General features: G+C 38.1%; 1 protein-coding gene across 7 annotated transcripts in view; it reads right to left on the bottom strand.

Annotated features, from left to right (window-relative positions):
* Nucleotides 1-17299, bottom strand: part of FNDC3B (fibronectin type III domain containing 3B) — a 363826-nt gene that overhangs the window by 29578 nt on the left and 316949 nt on the right. For all 7 annotated transcript variants that reach the window (XM_050780053.1, XM_050780054.1, XM_050780057.1 and 4 more), the window contains one exon: nucleotides 8292-8504. In XM_050780053.1, coding sequence (XP_050636010.1) covers nucleotides 8292-8504 — 213 coding nt within the window. The remainder of the gene's footprint in view (nucleotides 1-8291; nucleotides 8505-17299) is intronic.

Here is a 17299-nt window from a genome sequence, read left to right as displayed (position 1 = left end):
TTTTGCTGTGAACCTAAAACTGCTCAAAAAAAAAAAGACATTTAAAAATGAAAAACAAAGTTTTATGTGTCTGTGAATACCGAATGACTTTGCTTATTTTATTCTGCTTGCCAGTGAGAGTACTCCATGGCGGGACAGAGCAAGGTTTCAAGAGCAAAAAGATATACACAGATCTTAGCCAGAATGCAGAGACTATTACCGTCACTGTAAACTTGAACGAGTCACATAACTCTCTGCAGCTCAACTGCCAGAAAACAGCTGTCTTGTTCGGTTGGCAGGAACTTTTATGAGATCGAAGTAAATTCTATGACTCCTTATTGAATATGCACTAGAAAGGCAAACAACAGATTCTGGGCATTTTCCAGAAATTCCAGGGGAAGGCTATACTTTTAATTTCAATATTTTAGGCTTTAACATTGTGAAAGTTGACTTCTTGCACTCAAGTGCAACTGAAGGAAGAAGTTCCATCATGTTAAATCTTTAAATGTTCCTTTATTTTAAATCACTATAGGGGGATATATAATATACATGAAGAATTTAGATTTAGAATGTTTCCTTAAAACAGTTTCCTTTTGAAAAAAACATCCAAGAATGCTCTAACTGGCCTATAACTTAAATTCATGGTGGAAAATAAGAGATAATGCTAACGTTTCCACGTTTACTACCTTGTTATCTTATAATCCCTAGGCCAACTACAGGCTCACAGCAACCCATTAACATTAACTTCTCAAAATGCTCTAACCTGCTGACCTAAAATAACCTGTAGTCCACTAAAGGCTGCAAATGGTACCTTTCAAAACATGTTTCACAATATCAAAACTCAACAGCTCAGCAATATTCATTAAAAATGACATGTCTTTTTTTTTTTCTTAATTTCCCTGGGCTCCATGGATTGTGTGTATGTGTATGAATGAGAGAGAGAGGAAGAGATAGAGAATTCCGTATGTTACTCAGGTGGCATTTGGGAACGAATGGTGCTCAAAATAGAAATGGATAGTATTCGCCCTCACTCTGCCAAGAACATGGAGTCTGACCATGTCTATGGAGAAGCAGATGGCATCATGTGGGGAACCTGAGGCAGGGAAGGTGCAATACCTAAACTGATTTTGATGTTGGCAAGAGTCCCCGTTTACCAACTGAGCATGAACGTGCCAACAGCTATTGAGAAAAGAGGTTAATTTCCTAACCCTCTGTCCCTGGCTGTATATGGACCTTTTTTGGCTGGTGAGTGATCAGGCTGTAATACTGTTTCATTAATGAGTGGAATATTTTTATGCTCCTTTTCTAAGAGATAAAATTTCACTAATACCTACTGATGGTGGAAATTCTTTACAAAGAATAAAGGAATAAAACAAAAAAAAATCTTTTTTTTTTGTATACTTTAGGCATTAATATATTAAAATGGAGATTTATTTATATTTGAAAAAAGGATGACTAGAATTTCTAAAGACCACCTGAAAAGTTTGCATTCTCCCACTCTCCTACTCTGCTTTCAAGTGTATGCAGTGAAATCTTCAAGGATGCTATTCCCAGAGTTTTCTAAATTTCTACTTGCCTACTAATGTTTTAGTGACCTTGTCTCAACCTGAAAAAAAATGCTATCTAATTCCATTCTGTTATTTTTGTTTTTAGTAAATGAGAGGTAAAACTGCAATCTGACTTCTATTTCCGGTCCAGTTAAGATCTCAAATAGTTCATTTGCCACCTCTCACCTCTGTCTGTGCCTGGACATTTTAGCCTAAGATTGACTAAGCTACTCTGTTTCAAAGGCTAAACTGTTTTTCTAAGAGATAAAACTTCTAAGAGATAAAATGCTCCTTTTCTAAGAAATAAAAAATGTCCTTTTTTTTTTTTTTAGATGGAGTCTTGCTCTGTCGCCCAGGCTGGAGTGCAGTGGCGCGATCTCGGCTCACTGCAACCTCTGCCTCCCAGGTTCAGGCAATTCTCCTGCCTCAGGCTCCCAAGTAGCTGGGATTATAGGCATCTGCCACCATGCCTGGCTAATTTTTGTATTTTTAGTAGAGATGGGGTTTCACCATGTTGGCCAGGCTGGTCTTGAACTCCTAACCTCAGGTGATCCATCTGCCTCGGCCTCCCAAAGTGTTGGGATTACAGGCATGAACTACCACATCCAGCCAAAAACGTTTCTAAATCTTTTTTTCTCCATCAGTTAAGGACTGAAGACAGCTATCATTATTTGCATTTTGTAGGAGGGGAAATTAAGGCAAAAAGAAGTGAAGGGATATGCCTCTAGTCACCTAGAAATCCAGCAACAGATCTGGGATTTTAAGAGATTTGACACCCATGTCGAGAATCATGATAGCCTTCTGATGGATGTAATATGAAAATGTCATTTATCAAATAAAGATGATCATATGGATCGGGGACTAGTCAGAGAAGCACTGGAAACAAATCCTGAGGGTTTCTTAAAGGTCCGGCCCTGAGCTGGCTGCCTCACATCTATTTCATTTAATTCAGCAACATGGTCTGAGAAATATAAGCAGGAGTTTGTTCTATAATAGGCATACACTGAGAAAGCTCACACCTTCTCAGTGCCCATATACTCCAGACTTTTTTTTTGTTTGTTTTTTAAAGAGTCTGGGTCTCACTCTGTTGCCCGAGCTGGAGTGTAATGGTGCGATCACAGCTCACTGCAACCTCAAACTCCTGAGTTCAAGGGATCCTCCCACTTCAGCCTCTGGAGTAGCTGGGACCCAGTGTGTGCCTCCATGCCTGGCTAAGTTTTTAAAAATTGTTTTAGAGAAAGGGTCTCACTATGCTGCTCAGGTTCCCAGCCACTTTTATTACTTGCCTAGTGTGTATTCTTTTAGGGTTTCTATATCAGATTCTTTCTGTCCCTCTCTAATAGCCAACAGGCAGGCTCCCTGTAAACATGACAAAGCCTCTCCAATTTTGCTGGCCAAAAGGAAAAGTGTCCTGGGCACAATGGCTGAGTTAATGGAGAGCAAGTGGTAATTATCTGCTCTATTAGATCCCTCTTCCTCCAGCCCAATTTCATGGAGCCTTGGTTTAAAAAACACTGGCTGTCTGACTAAACCTCAACAACAGATTAACCATAAATGCATTCCTGGAATTTACGTTCTTCCTGCCTCAGTGCTGTATACAATTATCGGGGAACATAGACCCACAAGGGTCAGGACAGGGAGCAGCATCAACTCCAATTCTGTTAGGGCAGCATAACATTTCATTTAACACAGATAAACGCATCTTCAAAGTCATTGGCACAGTGCTACAATCTTAAAACGCACAAGCTGATCCTGTTATTCTAGTGCCTGTATGAGGTTAACGCAGCTTTATGGAAATGTTTACTTTGGAGATATATTTTTCTTGTATAACACGGGAACCAAAGACATTCATATCTTCTGTGCTGGATCTGTTAAGAATAATAGACTTAATCACTCTAAGGCCAAACTAATTTAATTTTTGTTTTGCTGTCTGCTGTCTCTTTTACTGTCTGCTTATTGTTTAATGTTAATTTATCTCCCTCAGCAAGATAAGCTCTCATAGATAGTCCACATACCTCATAAGGCCCAGCACATAGTAGCAATTCAAGAAAAAAAAAAATCGATGATTGAATGATCATAATCTTATCAATGAAATGAACTTAGTTCCATAAATATGAAGCACTGCTTTAAGGCTGCTTCCTGCATAAATATGGACTGGGAATCTTCAGTATCATAAGCCAGAATAAATGGGAAACAAATGTCCTATCCCCGGGGGTAGAATCCTTTCAACATAGCAAGTCCAGGTGATCTAGATGAATTCTAGGTTGATTTGCCTTGAGCCAAGGGTTTGGGCAAGATGCTCTTTGGGATCTCCTTTATTTACATGAAACATGCCCAAACTTAACGGGAAAGAAAGCACCAGGTCTGAAAATAACCAAATAAAGACAGTTACCTGGAGAAAGACTCAGGGTACCTTTCTGTACTTTGGAGGTTTTGTCTGTAATTTCATCCTATCCCAAGTCTTCATCACTAGTCTCCATCCCAAAGCTCCCCAGACATCAGGTTACAAGATTAGCATCCTTTTAAGACTCACTCAACCTATCATCTTTTCTAAGAAGTGTTCATTTGATTTTAAGCCTACCTTAGATGCCATTCTTCAATTTTCCCTCTATGCCCTGTGCACGTGTCAATCTTTAGGCCTTCCACATCATAATTTGCTTTAAAGCATCTGTGTCCTACCATCACCCACCAGACTGTGAGCTCCTTAAGGGATCTATCTTAGTCATCTTTGTCCATCTAATACTTAAGCAGTGCCTCTATTTGATGTATAAAAATCCAATAATTGTAAGTTGAAATCAAATCAACTTATCAATGTATTTTTTTTCACCTAAATGGCAGAAGGCTTTTGTACAAACCCTACTTTATTTTTTTTTCTTTTTTTTTTGAGACGGAGTCTCGCTGTGTCTCCCAGGCTGGAGTGCAGTGGCGTGATCTCGGCTCACTGCAAGGTCCGCCTCCCGGATTCACGCCATTCTCCCACCTCAGCCTCCCAGTAGCTGGGACTACAGGTGCCCGCCACCACGCCCGGCTAGTTTTTTGTATTTTTAGTAGAGACGGGGTTTCACCATGTTAGCCAGGATAGTCTCGATCTCCTGACCTCGTGATCCACCCGCCTCGGCCTCCCAAAGTGCTGGGATTACAGGCTTGAGCCACCGCGCCCGGCCACAAACCCTACTTTCTAGAAAATATTTCCCTTTTTATTCAAGAACTAAATAATGTAGGCAGAGCTCTCAACACTTAGCGCTCTGTAGGCATGCAATAAATAGAAGTTTCCTGGGAGGGAGGCTGTAAAAACAACAACAATAACAAAATAACAATGATAAAAATATAACTATCCTTTAGAAGGTTAAAAACATTTTTGGCTGAACATTGCATTTGTAAATCTCTTGGTCACTTCAAATTTTCTGAGTGAGAGGCATAGAAATAAACATCATAAATCAGTGCATCATAGTTGCAGAACCTGAGGGGTTTTGGGACATCAAGTAGTTACTCTTAAGGGAAGTTAGTATTTTTCTTATTTTCTTACTTATGAATAGCAGAGGCTAAAAATATAAAGGAAAAGAGGCAACACGTCCCAATCATTTACAAGGGACTTAACTCACAAATACTCTACAAAGATTTGTTGCTTTAAGGTGAAAAGGTGAAAGGATATCAGAGATCGTCTTCTAGTTTAACCCCTTTATTTAATGAATAAGGAAGTTTAGCAATAGTTGCTAAAATTGACTCAATTCTTTAACATGATAATTATGAAGCACAGATATATTAATTTTCATTTTTCTTCTGTTACAAAATATACTTAAGAAGAACACTTAAACAGCTGGTTAGGACTCCCACACAACTCAGACATCAGCAGCTTTCTTTTCAAAGGCCCACAATGCCTGTTTATAAAGTGTTCATGGTAACACTTTCAGGCTGCTTCCCTCATAAATATGGACTAGGACTCTTCAGTATCGTAAGCCCGAATAGATGGGAAACAAATGTCCCATTCCGGGGGGAAAAATCCTTTCAACATAGAAAGTCCAGGTGATCTAGATGAATTTTAGGTTGAGTTGTCTTAAGCCAAGGGTTTGCACAAGATGCTCTTTGGGATCCCTTTTATTTACAAGAAATATGCTCAAACTTAAGAGGAAAAAAATCTCTTTGAGAGCCCGCAGGTAAAAAAGTGAAGTAGAATAACAATTAAGCCTATCTATGGTTCTCGCCTTGGCCACAAGCTGGATATATCATTATTCTGGCCACGTGCATAAGACGAACTTACCGGTGGTTAATGAAATTAACACATATGCTAAAGAATATGTGCTTTACAACTAGAAGCTCCTCTAGCAACAAGTTCAATGAAAAAGACAGCTACCCCTTGGGAGGAAGACACTGTTCTTTTCAACTGCAGAAGCCAGGTCCTAAAGAACCTTGAGGAGACTAGATTGACAAAGGCTATGCTAATAATAAGCATTATGATGTATCCAACTCAAATTGTTTCTCCTTGATATCCGTGTGCCAAGATTCAAAGTTAAAGGCTTGAATTCAAAAGGCCACTCACTACAAGAGTTCAGTTTCAAGACACTGACGAAGGTCATCTTCAAACTAAAATTAGGCTGTTTTCATTCTATTAAATCTCAGGAAAATTATTCACAAATAGAATGAGAATTTATTATGCTCGATATTCCCATCACTTTAATAACTTTCTGAGAGCATTGACAAATTTAATTTAAAAAGATAAATTTGGACTCTAGCTCCTATAATTAAGAAAAATACTGTTCCTAATGTGAAGTTTTCTTAAATTGCCATTTAAATTTAGGCAAGTCATTTATTTGATTAGGCAAGCCTTGGGCTTTTTGAGGGGGGAAGAAACAACATGTATTGATTACTAGATTCTGCACTATTTTTTGTCTGGCATATTTAAATGCCTCATGCCAGCAACCTCATTTGGAAAAGTGCTTGGGGAGCTTTTGTTCTGTGCCCAGGAGCCACCGTGTCATGGAAAACCTTAGATCAGATTACATGTTTGTATGGTTTTCCCTATGAGGCACTAGTGGGTTGCTGCCCCACACAGGGCAGGATTGCAACAAGAGGGGGTGCCCTTCTTGGGGCAGAGTCTTCACTTCCCATATTTCTAAGACAGCAGTGGAGGCAGGGCATGGGGAATTGGAAGGCATTGGCCTTTATCCCTATTCGGCTAGCTACCAGTTTCAACAACTTTGCTTTGCTTCCCTTTTTTCTAAAACAGCACAACTAGAAGCTATTTTCTAAGGATTTACCACCAATGGAAGACACAGGCCTGGGAAAAATGAAAAGACACTTAAAAATTTCCCCCAATGCTAGTTTTATACATGTATTGTGATTTCTGTTAGTTCACAATTCCTGTTCTTGCCAGCCCTCTCCCATTGAGTAGTCCCTAGCCAGTAAAATAATAAGCCCATGAAAACACATCCGAAGGCACATATAGCACAGTAAGATGAATGATCTTGTGTATCAATGAATATGAATTTAATCTTTCATGAACCTATCAAAGGAAGCCTTAACTTCTCTGTGTTCTCTTCACTAGAACTAATTTCCAAGAGGATAATCCCTTTTTATTCTGTCATTAAAATTACCAGGTTTGCCAGGTCCTCCAAAGTCAAGCTCAAATGTCACATCTTTCAAGAAACCTTTCCTGATCTTTTAAACCAGATGGTCTCTGCCTCCTTCAAACTCCCAAAGCACTTTTTTCCTCTGACACTAACGTTCTACGGCCATTTTTAAAATTGATTATTATGCTCCTAGAGGTAGGGTCTTATGTGATTTTTAATCTTGGTTTCCACTGAAGGCCCACAGGGCTCCACTGTACTGAAATCCATCAGAGCACCTGACTGAAGAGTAGGGGGTGGAGACTGGGACAGGGCTTTCTGTGTAATTAGAACGGGTTCCATATGTGTAGAACAGAATAGTATAATGCATAAAAGGAAATAACAGAAATGCTTCTATACTGACACTGGTTTTGTGTGTCAGTAGGTAAGCAGGGAAGTAGCAGCATTTTGGTTGTCTTGGTTTTATGGTGCTCTCCCATCCCCTTTACCTGATTCTCTGATTAGGACTTTTGGTAACAGAATATTCTGTCACCATTAACTTTTGCTTGACATCAGATTATTTCTAAATACAGTTTGGCTGACTGTCTTCTGATCGGCCATTTTCAGAGAAAATGAAGTTAGGTTAAACAAATACTATGTGAAAGGCTACATTTGATTTGAACAGCCAAGAGGGTTTCCTGGGTACAGAGTCTTATGAAGAATCTCCTATTTGCTCTGGTTAATTTGATACTGCATTGCCCATAGTTACAGAGTACAATCCCCATCTGTACATCACCCACAGCTATTTCACATTGGTAAACATGTTTGTCCTGATGGTTACTGAATATTTAAAGAGGTAACATCTCTTTCTGGGTCTTATTTCCCTCTGCACTCATGACTAATATAATGCTATTACATAGTGTGAACTTGAATTTGACAATTTCTTTAGATAATTTCTCTCCATTATCTGGTTTGATGAAAGGGAAAAAAAAAGTGCATATTATCTTATGTAGGGAAATCAGGATCTTTAGAATGTTTAGAAATTCCAAATGGAGAATAAAGGGAACAACTCTAGGTATAAAACGCAGGACTCAAGTCAAAGGAAGCCTCTGAACAAGAAGGAAGAGGGTCTTAGTGCAAGCAAATAAGAATGTATGATTGAGATTTCACCCCGCAAGTCAAAGCCACAGAAGCTTCAGGAGCATCCTCACCCCCACCTCACCTCTTGTTTCTGTCCTCCAGCTGTAGTGTGTACACCATGTCGTCAGCAGCATGTGTCTTGGAGTTACTGTCTCCCCATTTTAGCTTCAGGCTCTGAGGACCAGCAGCAGCACATTCTAGCCTAGGAGGCAAGGGTGGTAATGGCCGAGTTTTTGCTTTAATGAACTGACTAAATGGTCCAGCTCCAATTTCATTTATAGCCTGAATTCTGATCCTAGAGAAAGGGAAAAAAAAAATACAGACAATGCAGGTTAAAGCAGCAGCAATACTTCATTTGAAATAAACATTGAGCATAGTATTTATTACTTGCCCCTAAAGCAATAACATAGAATGAAGAAAAACAAGTTAAAGTAACTCAAGACAAATAGAAGCATGGGGTTGCTACGTGGACAGACTATAGTCTCCATTAAAAAAAATAATAATAATAGCAAAAAAGCACGGTAGCAAGATATCTCTTAGTTCTTTAATTTTTAAAAAATAGGTTTGTTGTCTCAGGGAAGATATCCTAAAGATATGCTTTATATTTTGTCCTAGTTACCCTTCAGCTACCTCATGGTCAGTTTTGGAAGTAGGTGAGCTATCAAGAGTAAACTAAATGAAGGAACAAATGAGTATCCTTCAAAGTCAAAAAACAAAGGACAACTCATCAATAGGACATTTCATGTCTCCCTTTTGCCAGCCTCATCCAACAATCTCTGCAAGTCTTTAACTAGAGCTAAGCATGCAGATATTGCTAGTAACAGGATGCCATCCAGATGTGCAAAAATCTTAGCTGGATATTTTCTATGTGCAGCACAGGGTTATGAATAAGAAAGATATTACCTTTATCATCTATGAATTTAAAATCAAAGAGTTAAAATGTATATATAAAATGTTATTTTAGGCCAGGCACAGTGGCTCACACCTGTAATTCCAGTGCTTTGAGAAGCCGAGGCAGGAGGATTGCCTGAGTCCAGGAGTTTGAGACCAGGCTGGGCCACCTAGTGAGACTCCATCTCTACAAAAAAATAAATTTAGTGGGCATAGCAGCACATGCCTGTGGCCCCAGTACTTGGGAGGTTGTGGTGGGAGAATTGTTTGAGCAACACAAAATGAACTCAAAGCAAATTGGTACTGAGGAGTAGAGGGTTGCTATAAAGATACCTGAAAATGTGGAATTGACTTTGGAAGTGGGTAATGGGCAGACACTGGAAGAGTCTGGAGAGCTCAGAAGAAGACAGGAAAGTCTGGAACTTCTTAGACACTGATTAAGTGGTTATGACCAAAGTGCTGATGGAAATATGGGCAGTGAAGGCCATGCTGCGGAGGTCTCAGATGGAAATGAGGAACTTTTGGGAACTGGAGCAATGAACTTCGCTGCATTGTTTCCATGTCCTAGGGCTTTGTGGAAGGCTGAACTTCCTCTTTGGTAGAGTGATAACTTAGGGTATCTGACAAAAGAAATTTCTAGGAGTAAAGTGTTCCAGAGGTGACCTGGCTGCTTCTAACAACCTGTGATCAGATATGGGAGCAAACGAATGACTTAAAGTTGGAACTTACAATTATAAGGGAAGCAAAGAGTAACAATTTGCAAAATTTGCAGCCTGGCCATGTGGTAGAGAAGGAAAGAGTACTTTCAGGAGAAGAATCAACGCAGTCTGTAGAGCAACCACTTGCTAGAGAGATTAGCATGATTAAAAGGGAGCCTGGTACTAACATTCAAGATAATGGGAAAAAGCCCTTAAAGGCATTTCAGAAATCTTGGAGACACAGCCCCTCTCCTCCAGAGGCCTAGGAAGACCGAATAATTAAAGGTTTATTGAGGCCTCATTAGAAGCATAGGCTGACACCACACTTTTTGTACAGCCTACAGAACCAAAGGTTTTGTACAGCCTACAGTTTATTATGAGCCAAACCAAACTCTTTTCTTTATACATTAAAAAAAAAAGTGATGTGGAAAGGCAAAGGAACTAAAATAGCTAATGCAAAGTCTAAAAATAAGAATAAAGTTTGAAGAATCACACTACCTGATTTTAGGACTTAGTATAAAGCTACAGTAATCAGGAGAGTGTAGTACCAGTGAAAAGAAAAACACCTAGATCAATACAAGAGAATAGAGACTCCAGAAATAGACCTACACAAACGTGGCCAATCAACTTTTGACAAAGATGCAAAAGCAATCCAATGGAGAAAAGACAGTCTTTTCAACAGATGGTGGTGGAATAATTGGATATCAGTAGGAAGAAAATAAACCTCAGCTTCAACCTCACACCTTACACAAAACTTAGCTCAAAAGGGACCACAGATCTAAATGTAGAATATTAAACTTTTAAGAAGAAAACACAGAAGAAAACCTACTACCTAGAATTAAGTAAAGAGTTTTTGGATATGACATGAAAAGCATGATCTTACATAAAAGAAAAAAATAAAAAACTGGATTTCATCAAAATTTGAAACTTTTGCACTGCTAAGAGAATGAAAACAAATAGATACTGGAAGAAAATATGTGCCAACATTACATCTGACAAATGATTTGTATCCAGAATGTATAATGACCTCCCAAAACTCGGTTAAGGAAATAATCCATTAAAAATGGGCGGAAGACTGGAATAGACACTCTACCAAAGAGGAAATACAGATGGCAAATAAGGACATGTTTGACATCATTAGCCATTAGAAAAATGCAAACTAAATTGGCAATGTAATACCATTATGTTAAAAAAGTGCTGGCAGGGATAAGGTACAACTGGAACTCTCCTATTTTGCTAGTGATAATGAAAACTGACATGGCCACATAGGAGAACGGTTTCCTTTTAAATATATACTTATTACATGACCCAGCAATCCCAATCCTAGGTATTTACTCTAGAAAAATTAATATTTATGTTCACACAAAAACCTGCACACAAATGTTTACAGCAGCTCTACTTATAATCACCTAAAACTAGATAAAGATCTGCCTCATAGTTTGGAATGTAGTAAATACTCATCTCTGATAAAGTAGAGCAAAAACTCCATCACAAAGGGCCTTACTTTTCCCAGATTCTATTACACTGGGGTTGCATCGAGTCTTCTGTAGATAAAGCAATGTAAGTCTCTCGGTATAACACTGAACGACTAAAACTCTTCCTTGCCTCCCACATGAGTCTTATAAGATTGCTTTATGGTATTAATAGAAGAGTTTCTTTCTATGATTGGAATGTAACATATTTTTCTGCAACTGGAAATGAAAAATCTTTTTAAAAAGGCAGTCATCATGATGGTAGAAATTACTACCCTCTTCCCCTTCTCAGGAAAAGGAAATTAAGCCGGACATTAAGTTTTAGTCTTTCAACAGTGTAACACATTTCCTCACCTACAAGGTTTATATTAAGGTCCTTCCAGTGTCCAAACCACCATTCCTTCCCTTTATTCTAGGTACAAACATTCCCAGATTCCAGAGGCCAATATCCTTTCTGCCATCTGCTGGCTTACCTTGCATTCTAGGGGATCCTACCCTTTGCTCTGTGCCACTGAATAGCTCTTAGCTACTTTAATACACAAAAGAAAATAAGGTAATGAGTTCCTTAAGATTGTTGCTCTATTCTATTCAAGAAAAAAATTGCTAAGAGATTTAAATCACTTATAAGAATTTAAAAATAGTTTAGAAGATACAAGTATTAAGATACAAAAATAAATTTAGATTTGGTATTTGATTTCTGTTGTAAATTCATTTACTTCCTCAAAGCCTCCCTAGTATTTTGGTAAGTACTAGGTTCTTTATATCTTTAGCTCTATGGTTTTCCAATCTTTCACTGCGTATATTTCCTAGGCATATAATCTTAGCTTTAACACACACCACCACCACCACCACCACCACCACCAAGAAAACTGTGGTAACATTTAACACTCTTTAGCAGTGTAGCTTCTCTGGGAATCCTGCTCATCAATTTGGAGACCTTGGAGAAATTATTGAACACTTTTATGTAACAGTTTCCTTATCTATAAAATGGGGACAGTGACTTTTTTCTGCAATTGCAAAGAAGATTACTTAACTAAGATAAGGGATTTATGTATTTTCTAATTTTTAATACTTTATACTCTACAATAAAATCAGGAGAGGATTCAAGACAGCCAAAAGCACTAGCAAACTTTCAAGTGTTCATTTTTGGAGTCATGATCTTGATGACTTCTTTGGGAGTGCTACGTCTTGCCAAAAGTGCTGGCACAGGGGCAGGTCTCACTGCAGCTGCACTATTACACCACCTCACTTTATAACATGAGTAACCTGCTGATCCCACTTCCTCCAAGGAATGGCCAAGGACTCACCAACAGCTGAAAGGATGGGCTTCTTTATAAGCCATCCACAGCCAGGTGAGAGTGAGACAAAGATCTCAGCAATTGAAGAAAACAACAATGGCAACCATCACTACACACATTGAGAACTTGCCCTGTTCCAGAAAATGCACTAGAGTGGGAAGTACTATTACATCTGCTTTTAGAGATGAGGAAACCAAAGTTAAACGCAGAGAGGTTAAATAACTTGATCTAAATGACAGAGTGGCCACTAGGGGTTGAAAGCTAGGTTTGACATCTACAATATCATCTCTGATTTCTATGCTGACCCCATAAGGTAGGAGCTACTTTGTCTGTTTTACAAGTGAAGAAACTGCAGCTCAGCGGTCGTGTCAGACACACGTTAGATCCAGGCGTGAACAGGACTCCCTTTAGGTGCAAAGGCCCTGTGTGTCTGGCATACCATACGGTCATATCGTAACAGGGACCAAATATGGCTACCAATCCCACCAAATGATCATGTTTAATTCAAACCACACTTTCAGTTCAACAATGACCGTCTGCCAAGGAAGCAGGCATTTAGAAGAGTCAACAAGTTTACTTCACTTTATTCAAGCAGCATCTGGCCCTGAAATCAACTATCTAGATTTTAAAATGCTCAATTCAACCTATCCTACATTTTGACAAAAACACATTTTGTTTCAGCAAAAATACATGAACATTTACGTGTATAGCTGATGCACTGAGCTAACTTTAATTGTTTCTAATGATGATGTAACATTTAAAATGGAAAACAATTGAGGAACTGATAAAATAGAATGAAATGATGTTGCATTATGGGGAAAATATAAGGCCTCTGAGCATGGGAGGCTGAGACAGCTGAATGAGGACTGAGGCAGTTGCTGTTTGTTTTGGTTTAGGGTGAAAAACACAGTATGTGAAAATAATTTCCTAATTCAGTGAGAGGTGACATTGGACTAATGGGCAAAACACTAACCTGAGGAACCACTCCAAGAATTCACCTCAGAAAATAAAAATTGAGTTTTAAGTTTTATTAAATTAATTAGAGTCTATCCAAAACCCAAACTTGAGAAGTTTTCTCTTTAGTTCAAGTAACATGCTAATCTTGAAACCTAGATAAAATCTGCAGGTCTCTGTTTTGTTTAATTTGCATTATGTCTGTTTAAAAAATCTTCAGCTCTGCAAATTAAGTACAAGGGAAGTAGCATTTTCCTTTCCAATTTGGAGAAGTGATGTAACCCCAAGCAAATTCTATCTTGGCCAGGCTGATGTGAAAAATCTCTTCATGTTTCCGGGAGTCTGCAATATTCATCAATATACTAATATTATTGATTAAACAAATCAAATAAAGAACCACATTCTTTATAAATTTTGATTAAAAATCCACTATTAAAGGATCAAATTTTATATGCCAAATACACTCATGCTTTAGAAGATCATAGCCTTCTGCAATGCACTTTATATACATAATCAAATTTCTACTACAAAATATATTAAAAGAAGAATGACTTTCAAAACAAACCATCCTTAGCTGGGAAGACTTCCCTCATCAGGACTGGCCATCCCAGAACTCAGGATGTTGAGAGTGTGGGTGTGAAGGAGACTGAGAGGGCCCGCAGCCGAAGGGACTAGGGTAGGAGAGGCCTGAGAAGCACAAGATGGGCTGGCTTTTACAACAGCCCTGCCCTGGACTATCATCTAATGAAGAAAAATATGAAAGAAGAGAATCATCATCAGAAAACATCTGAAGTATGAAATAATAGCAAACACAGAAAATCCCTTTTGGCGGGGAAAAGATGGGCTCAGAGTAAAGTTATTCATAGAAGGCTTCCTGGAGAGGGGAGTCGGAACTGGCCTCTCACCAAGCTCCTGCTCCTGAAAGCTCCTTTGACACCAATGCCACCATTCCAGCTCCAGGCACTGAGACTTGCTCTTCTCATACCCTGCTCTGGAGGCAAAAAAACCTTGAGGGATAATGCCAGGTTTCTACAGATAAGATCTCTACCTATAATCTGGTTACGACCCATCTTTCGGTTCATTTCTTTCCTACCAAACATTAACAACAGATTTTCTGATAATTTATTTACTATGTGTCAGGCCCCATACTAGGTACCTGACCTCTTATCTACAATACCTAACAACTCTGTTAAGTAGTGAAAATTATTATCCCCTTTTTATTGGTCAGGAAACTGAGGCACAGAGAGCTTAAGTAACTTCCTAAAGTTTGCAGACACAATAAATAAGGGATAGGATTGAAGTCTAGGCTGTCTGACTCCAGTCTGCTACCACTGAACTACTCAGAACTTGTCTCCTAGTAAAGCCCACCTCACCTTGTTACGACAAAATGATTTATGATTCACTTCTTGGCAGCCTAACATAGTGCTTACCATATAGTAAGGGCTCAATACATGTTATTTTTAAGCCTTTTGTACTTAGCAAAAGGAGTACAAATGAGCATAACAAACAAATCTACTTTAAGTTTTGGTTGCCTGCCAGCTCAGTATGAGTCAGGCATATAATAAGGTTGTTTAAAAAAAGTAATCTCAGGCAATCTCACTAACTGCTCAGTACGGAGAACAAGGAAGGCAACAGTCCTGGTCTGCTCTGAGCCAGTCAACCAGACCATTCCTGGAGGTACGGGCACTGCACGTCAGAGGTCACCAAAAACCTAAAAACACTCAAAGAGGAGGGAGGCAGTTATAGAAAACCTATGCTAGTGAAGACACTGTAAATGGTAGTGGGATGGTTAAATAAGAGACAGCTGTCATTAGAACATAATGATGTTTAGGCCCCCTGTGGGGCCAACTGCGGTCTACAGGAGTAGGGCTCAGACACCTGTATTTTGAAAAGGTTCTCCAGGCAACTCTTATATACATTGACATTTAAGAATCGCTGCTCTAGGGCCGAGCTTTTCAAGTTTTCATAAGCATCAAAATCTTCTGAAAGGCCAATTAAAGCACAAAGTACTACGCCCCACCCCTAGATTTTCTAATTAAGTAGGTTTGGGGTGGAGCCTGATAATTTGCATTTATCGAGTTCCCAGATGATGCTAATGCTACTGGTCCAGGGACCACACTTCGAAAATCACTGTTGTTGAGGAAGTTCTAAGGCCAGCAGTTGATTTTAGATATAGATACAGATATAGAGAGGTTGATCCACAAATAGATTCAGATATAGAGAGGTTTATCCACAAATAGAATGGACTGCCTGGTGAGTGGAAGCTAGAACCACTGCTCCTGTCACTGAAGATGCTCAAGCCATAGAAGGACTGGGAAGGAGTGATACCAGGTGATCCGATGACCCTCTTATCTTGCCAAATCTATGACTACTTGGCTGGAAGCATACAAAGCAAAGTTAGGTTTTCATTTTTAATAATACTGTTTTCCTTCAAACTAAAGGACAAATTCAATTTCAAACTCAATTATAAACTTAAAGGAATGCCTTTAAAAGTAGCATTGTAATTCCTACAGAATTGAAATTTCTACAGAGTGTGTCAGCAAGCCAACGGGTAGTTTGCTTTAATAGCACCCATGGAGAAATGACCAATCCATTGAAAAAGCTTTTTCGCATTAGGACATTTACTAGAGAGGTGTACAACCCCGTCCTGGCAACACAGAGAAAGAATAAGCTTGGTATGAGAATAATATGTAACTGCTGAAGGCTTTAAAAAAAAAAAGAAAAGAAAAAAAAGAAAATCAAACAAAAGAAACAAGTCTTTTATCCAAGCTCCATGGTCTGCTTAAAATGTTTCATTCCACATGTTTTTATCTAGAACATCATGATCTGTTCACTTATATTTTAACCAATTTATAGGACAGAAAAAAGGTGAAGTAAAAGTTGATTGGGCCAAAATTATACCTTTGGTTCCTTGAAATACTCATTCTGTATTTCACTATAATTATTGCAATTATGTTTTTGAAACATAAAACAACAAGACTGTGGTTTGAACATAGTTCTATTAATACTATATAGTATACCCAATTGTGTGCTATAGAAACTAAAATTCCTAAAGCTGTAAACCGGTTGGTCTTAAGTATGAATTATTATTTTTTTATTGTTTATATTTTTTTATTGAAAAAATACTCATTTGCTGATATGGGCACACCAATATCTTAGTTATAAACATTAGCAAGTAAAAATATTAATTGAACTTGGTCCCTAATATTTAGTTTATGATTTCATGATATAAAATATAAAATATACTATTATTAAATGATAAATACTGACTCACAAAATGTAATTCAGATTAAGTGAACAATGGATTAAAACTAGAAAGAATTTAAATACGATAATAATTCATATTTGAAATTTTTTGTCTATTTGTATATAAACAGAAATGGGTATGTAAAATTGTCCTACATGTTAATCAGAAATAAAACAAACTACTATAGAATGATATTGAACATAAAAGGTTTCGATTGATTTTCATTCATTTGGTAGGCTATTATTTTGAAAAATCAGCCTCTACTTCAAGATGTAAAAGAAAAAGCAAGTATGAATTGTTTTTACCTCAAGTATGTAATGTCCAATTTATAATTTATTGATTGGCCAGCAAAGACAGTCTAAAGTTTTTTTTTTTTTTTTTTTTTTTGCCAAGATCAACTGTATGACTAGGACCAAACATTTGCCTTTTCTAAAGCTATTAAATTGCCATCTGTCTAAAATGGTATCTTCAAAGCTATCTTATAAGGAAAAGGTGGCATTCTCCCAATGTGAGTTTCTTTTCACATTCAG

The sequence above is a fragment of the Macaca thibetana genome, chromosome 2 (genome assembly GCF_024542745.1).
Source record: "Macaca thibetana thibetana isolate TM-01 chromosome 2, ASM2454274v1, whole genome shotgun sequence".
Taxonomy (NCBI): domain Eukaryota; kingdom Metazoa; phylum Chordata; class Mammalia; order Primates; family Cercopithecidae; genus Macaca; species Macaca thibetana.
The sequence above is the reverse complement of the archived record's forward strand: the minus strand, read 5'-3'. Positions and strand labels throughout refer to the sequence as shown.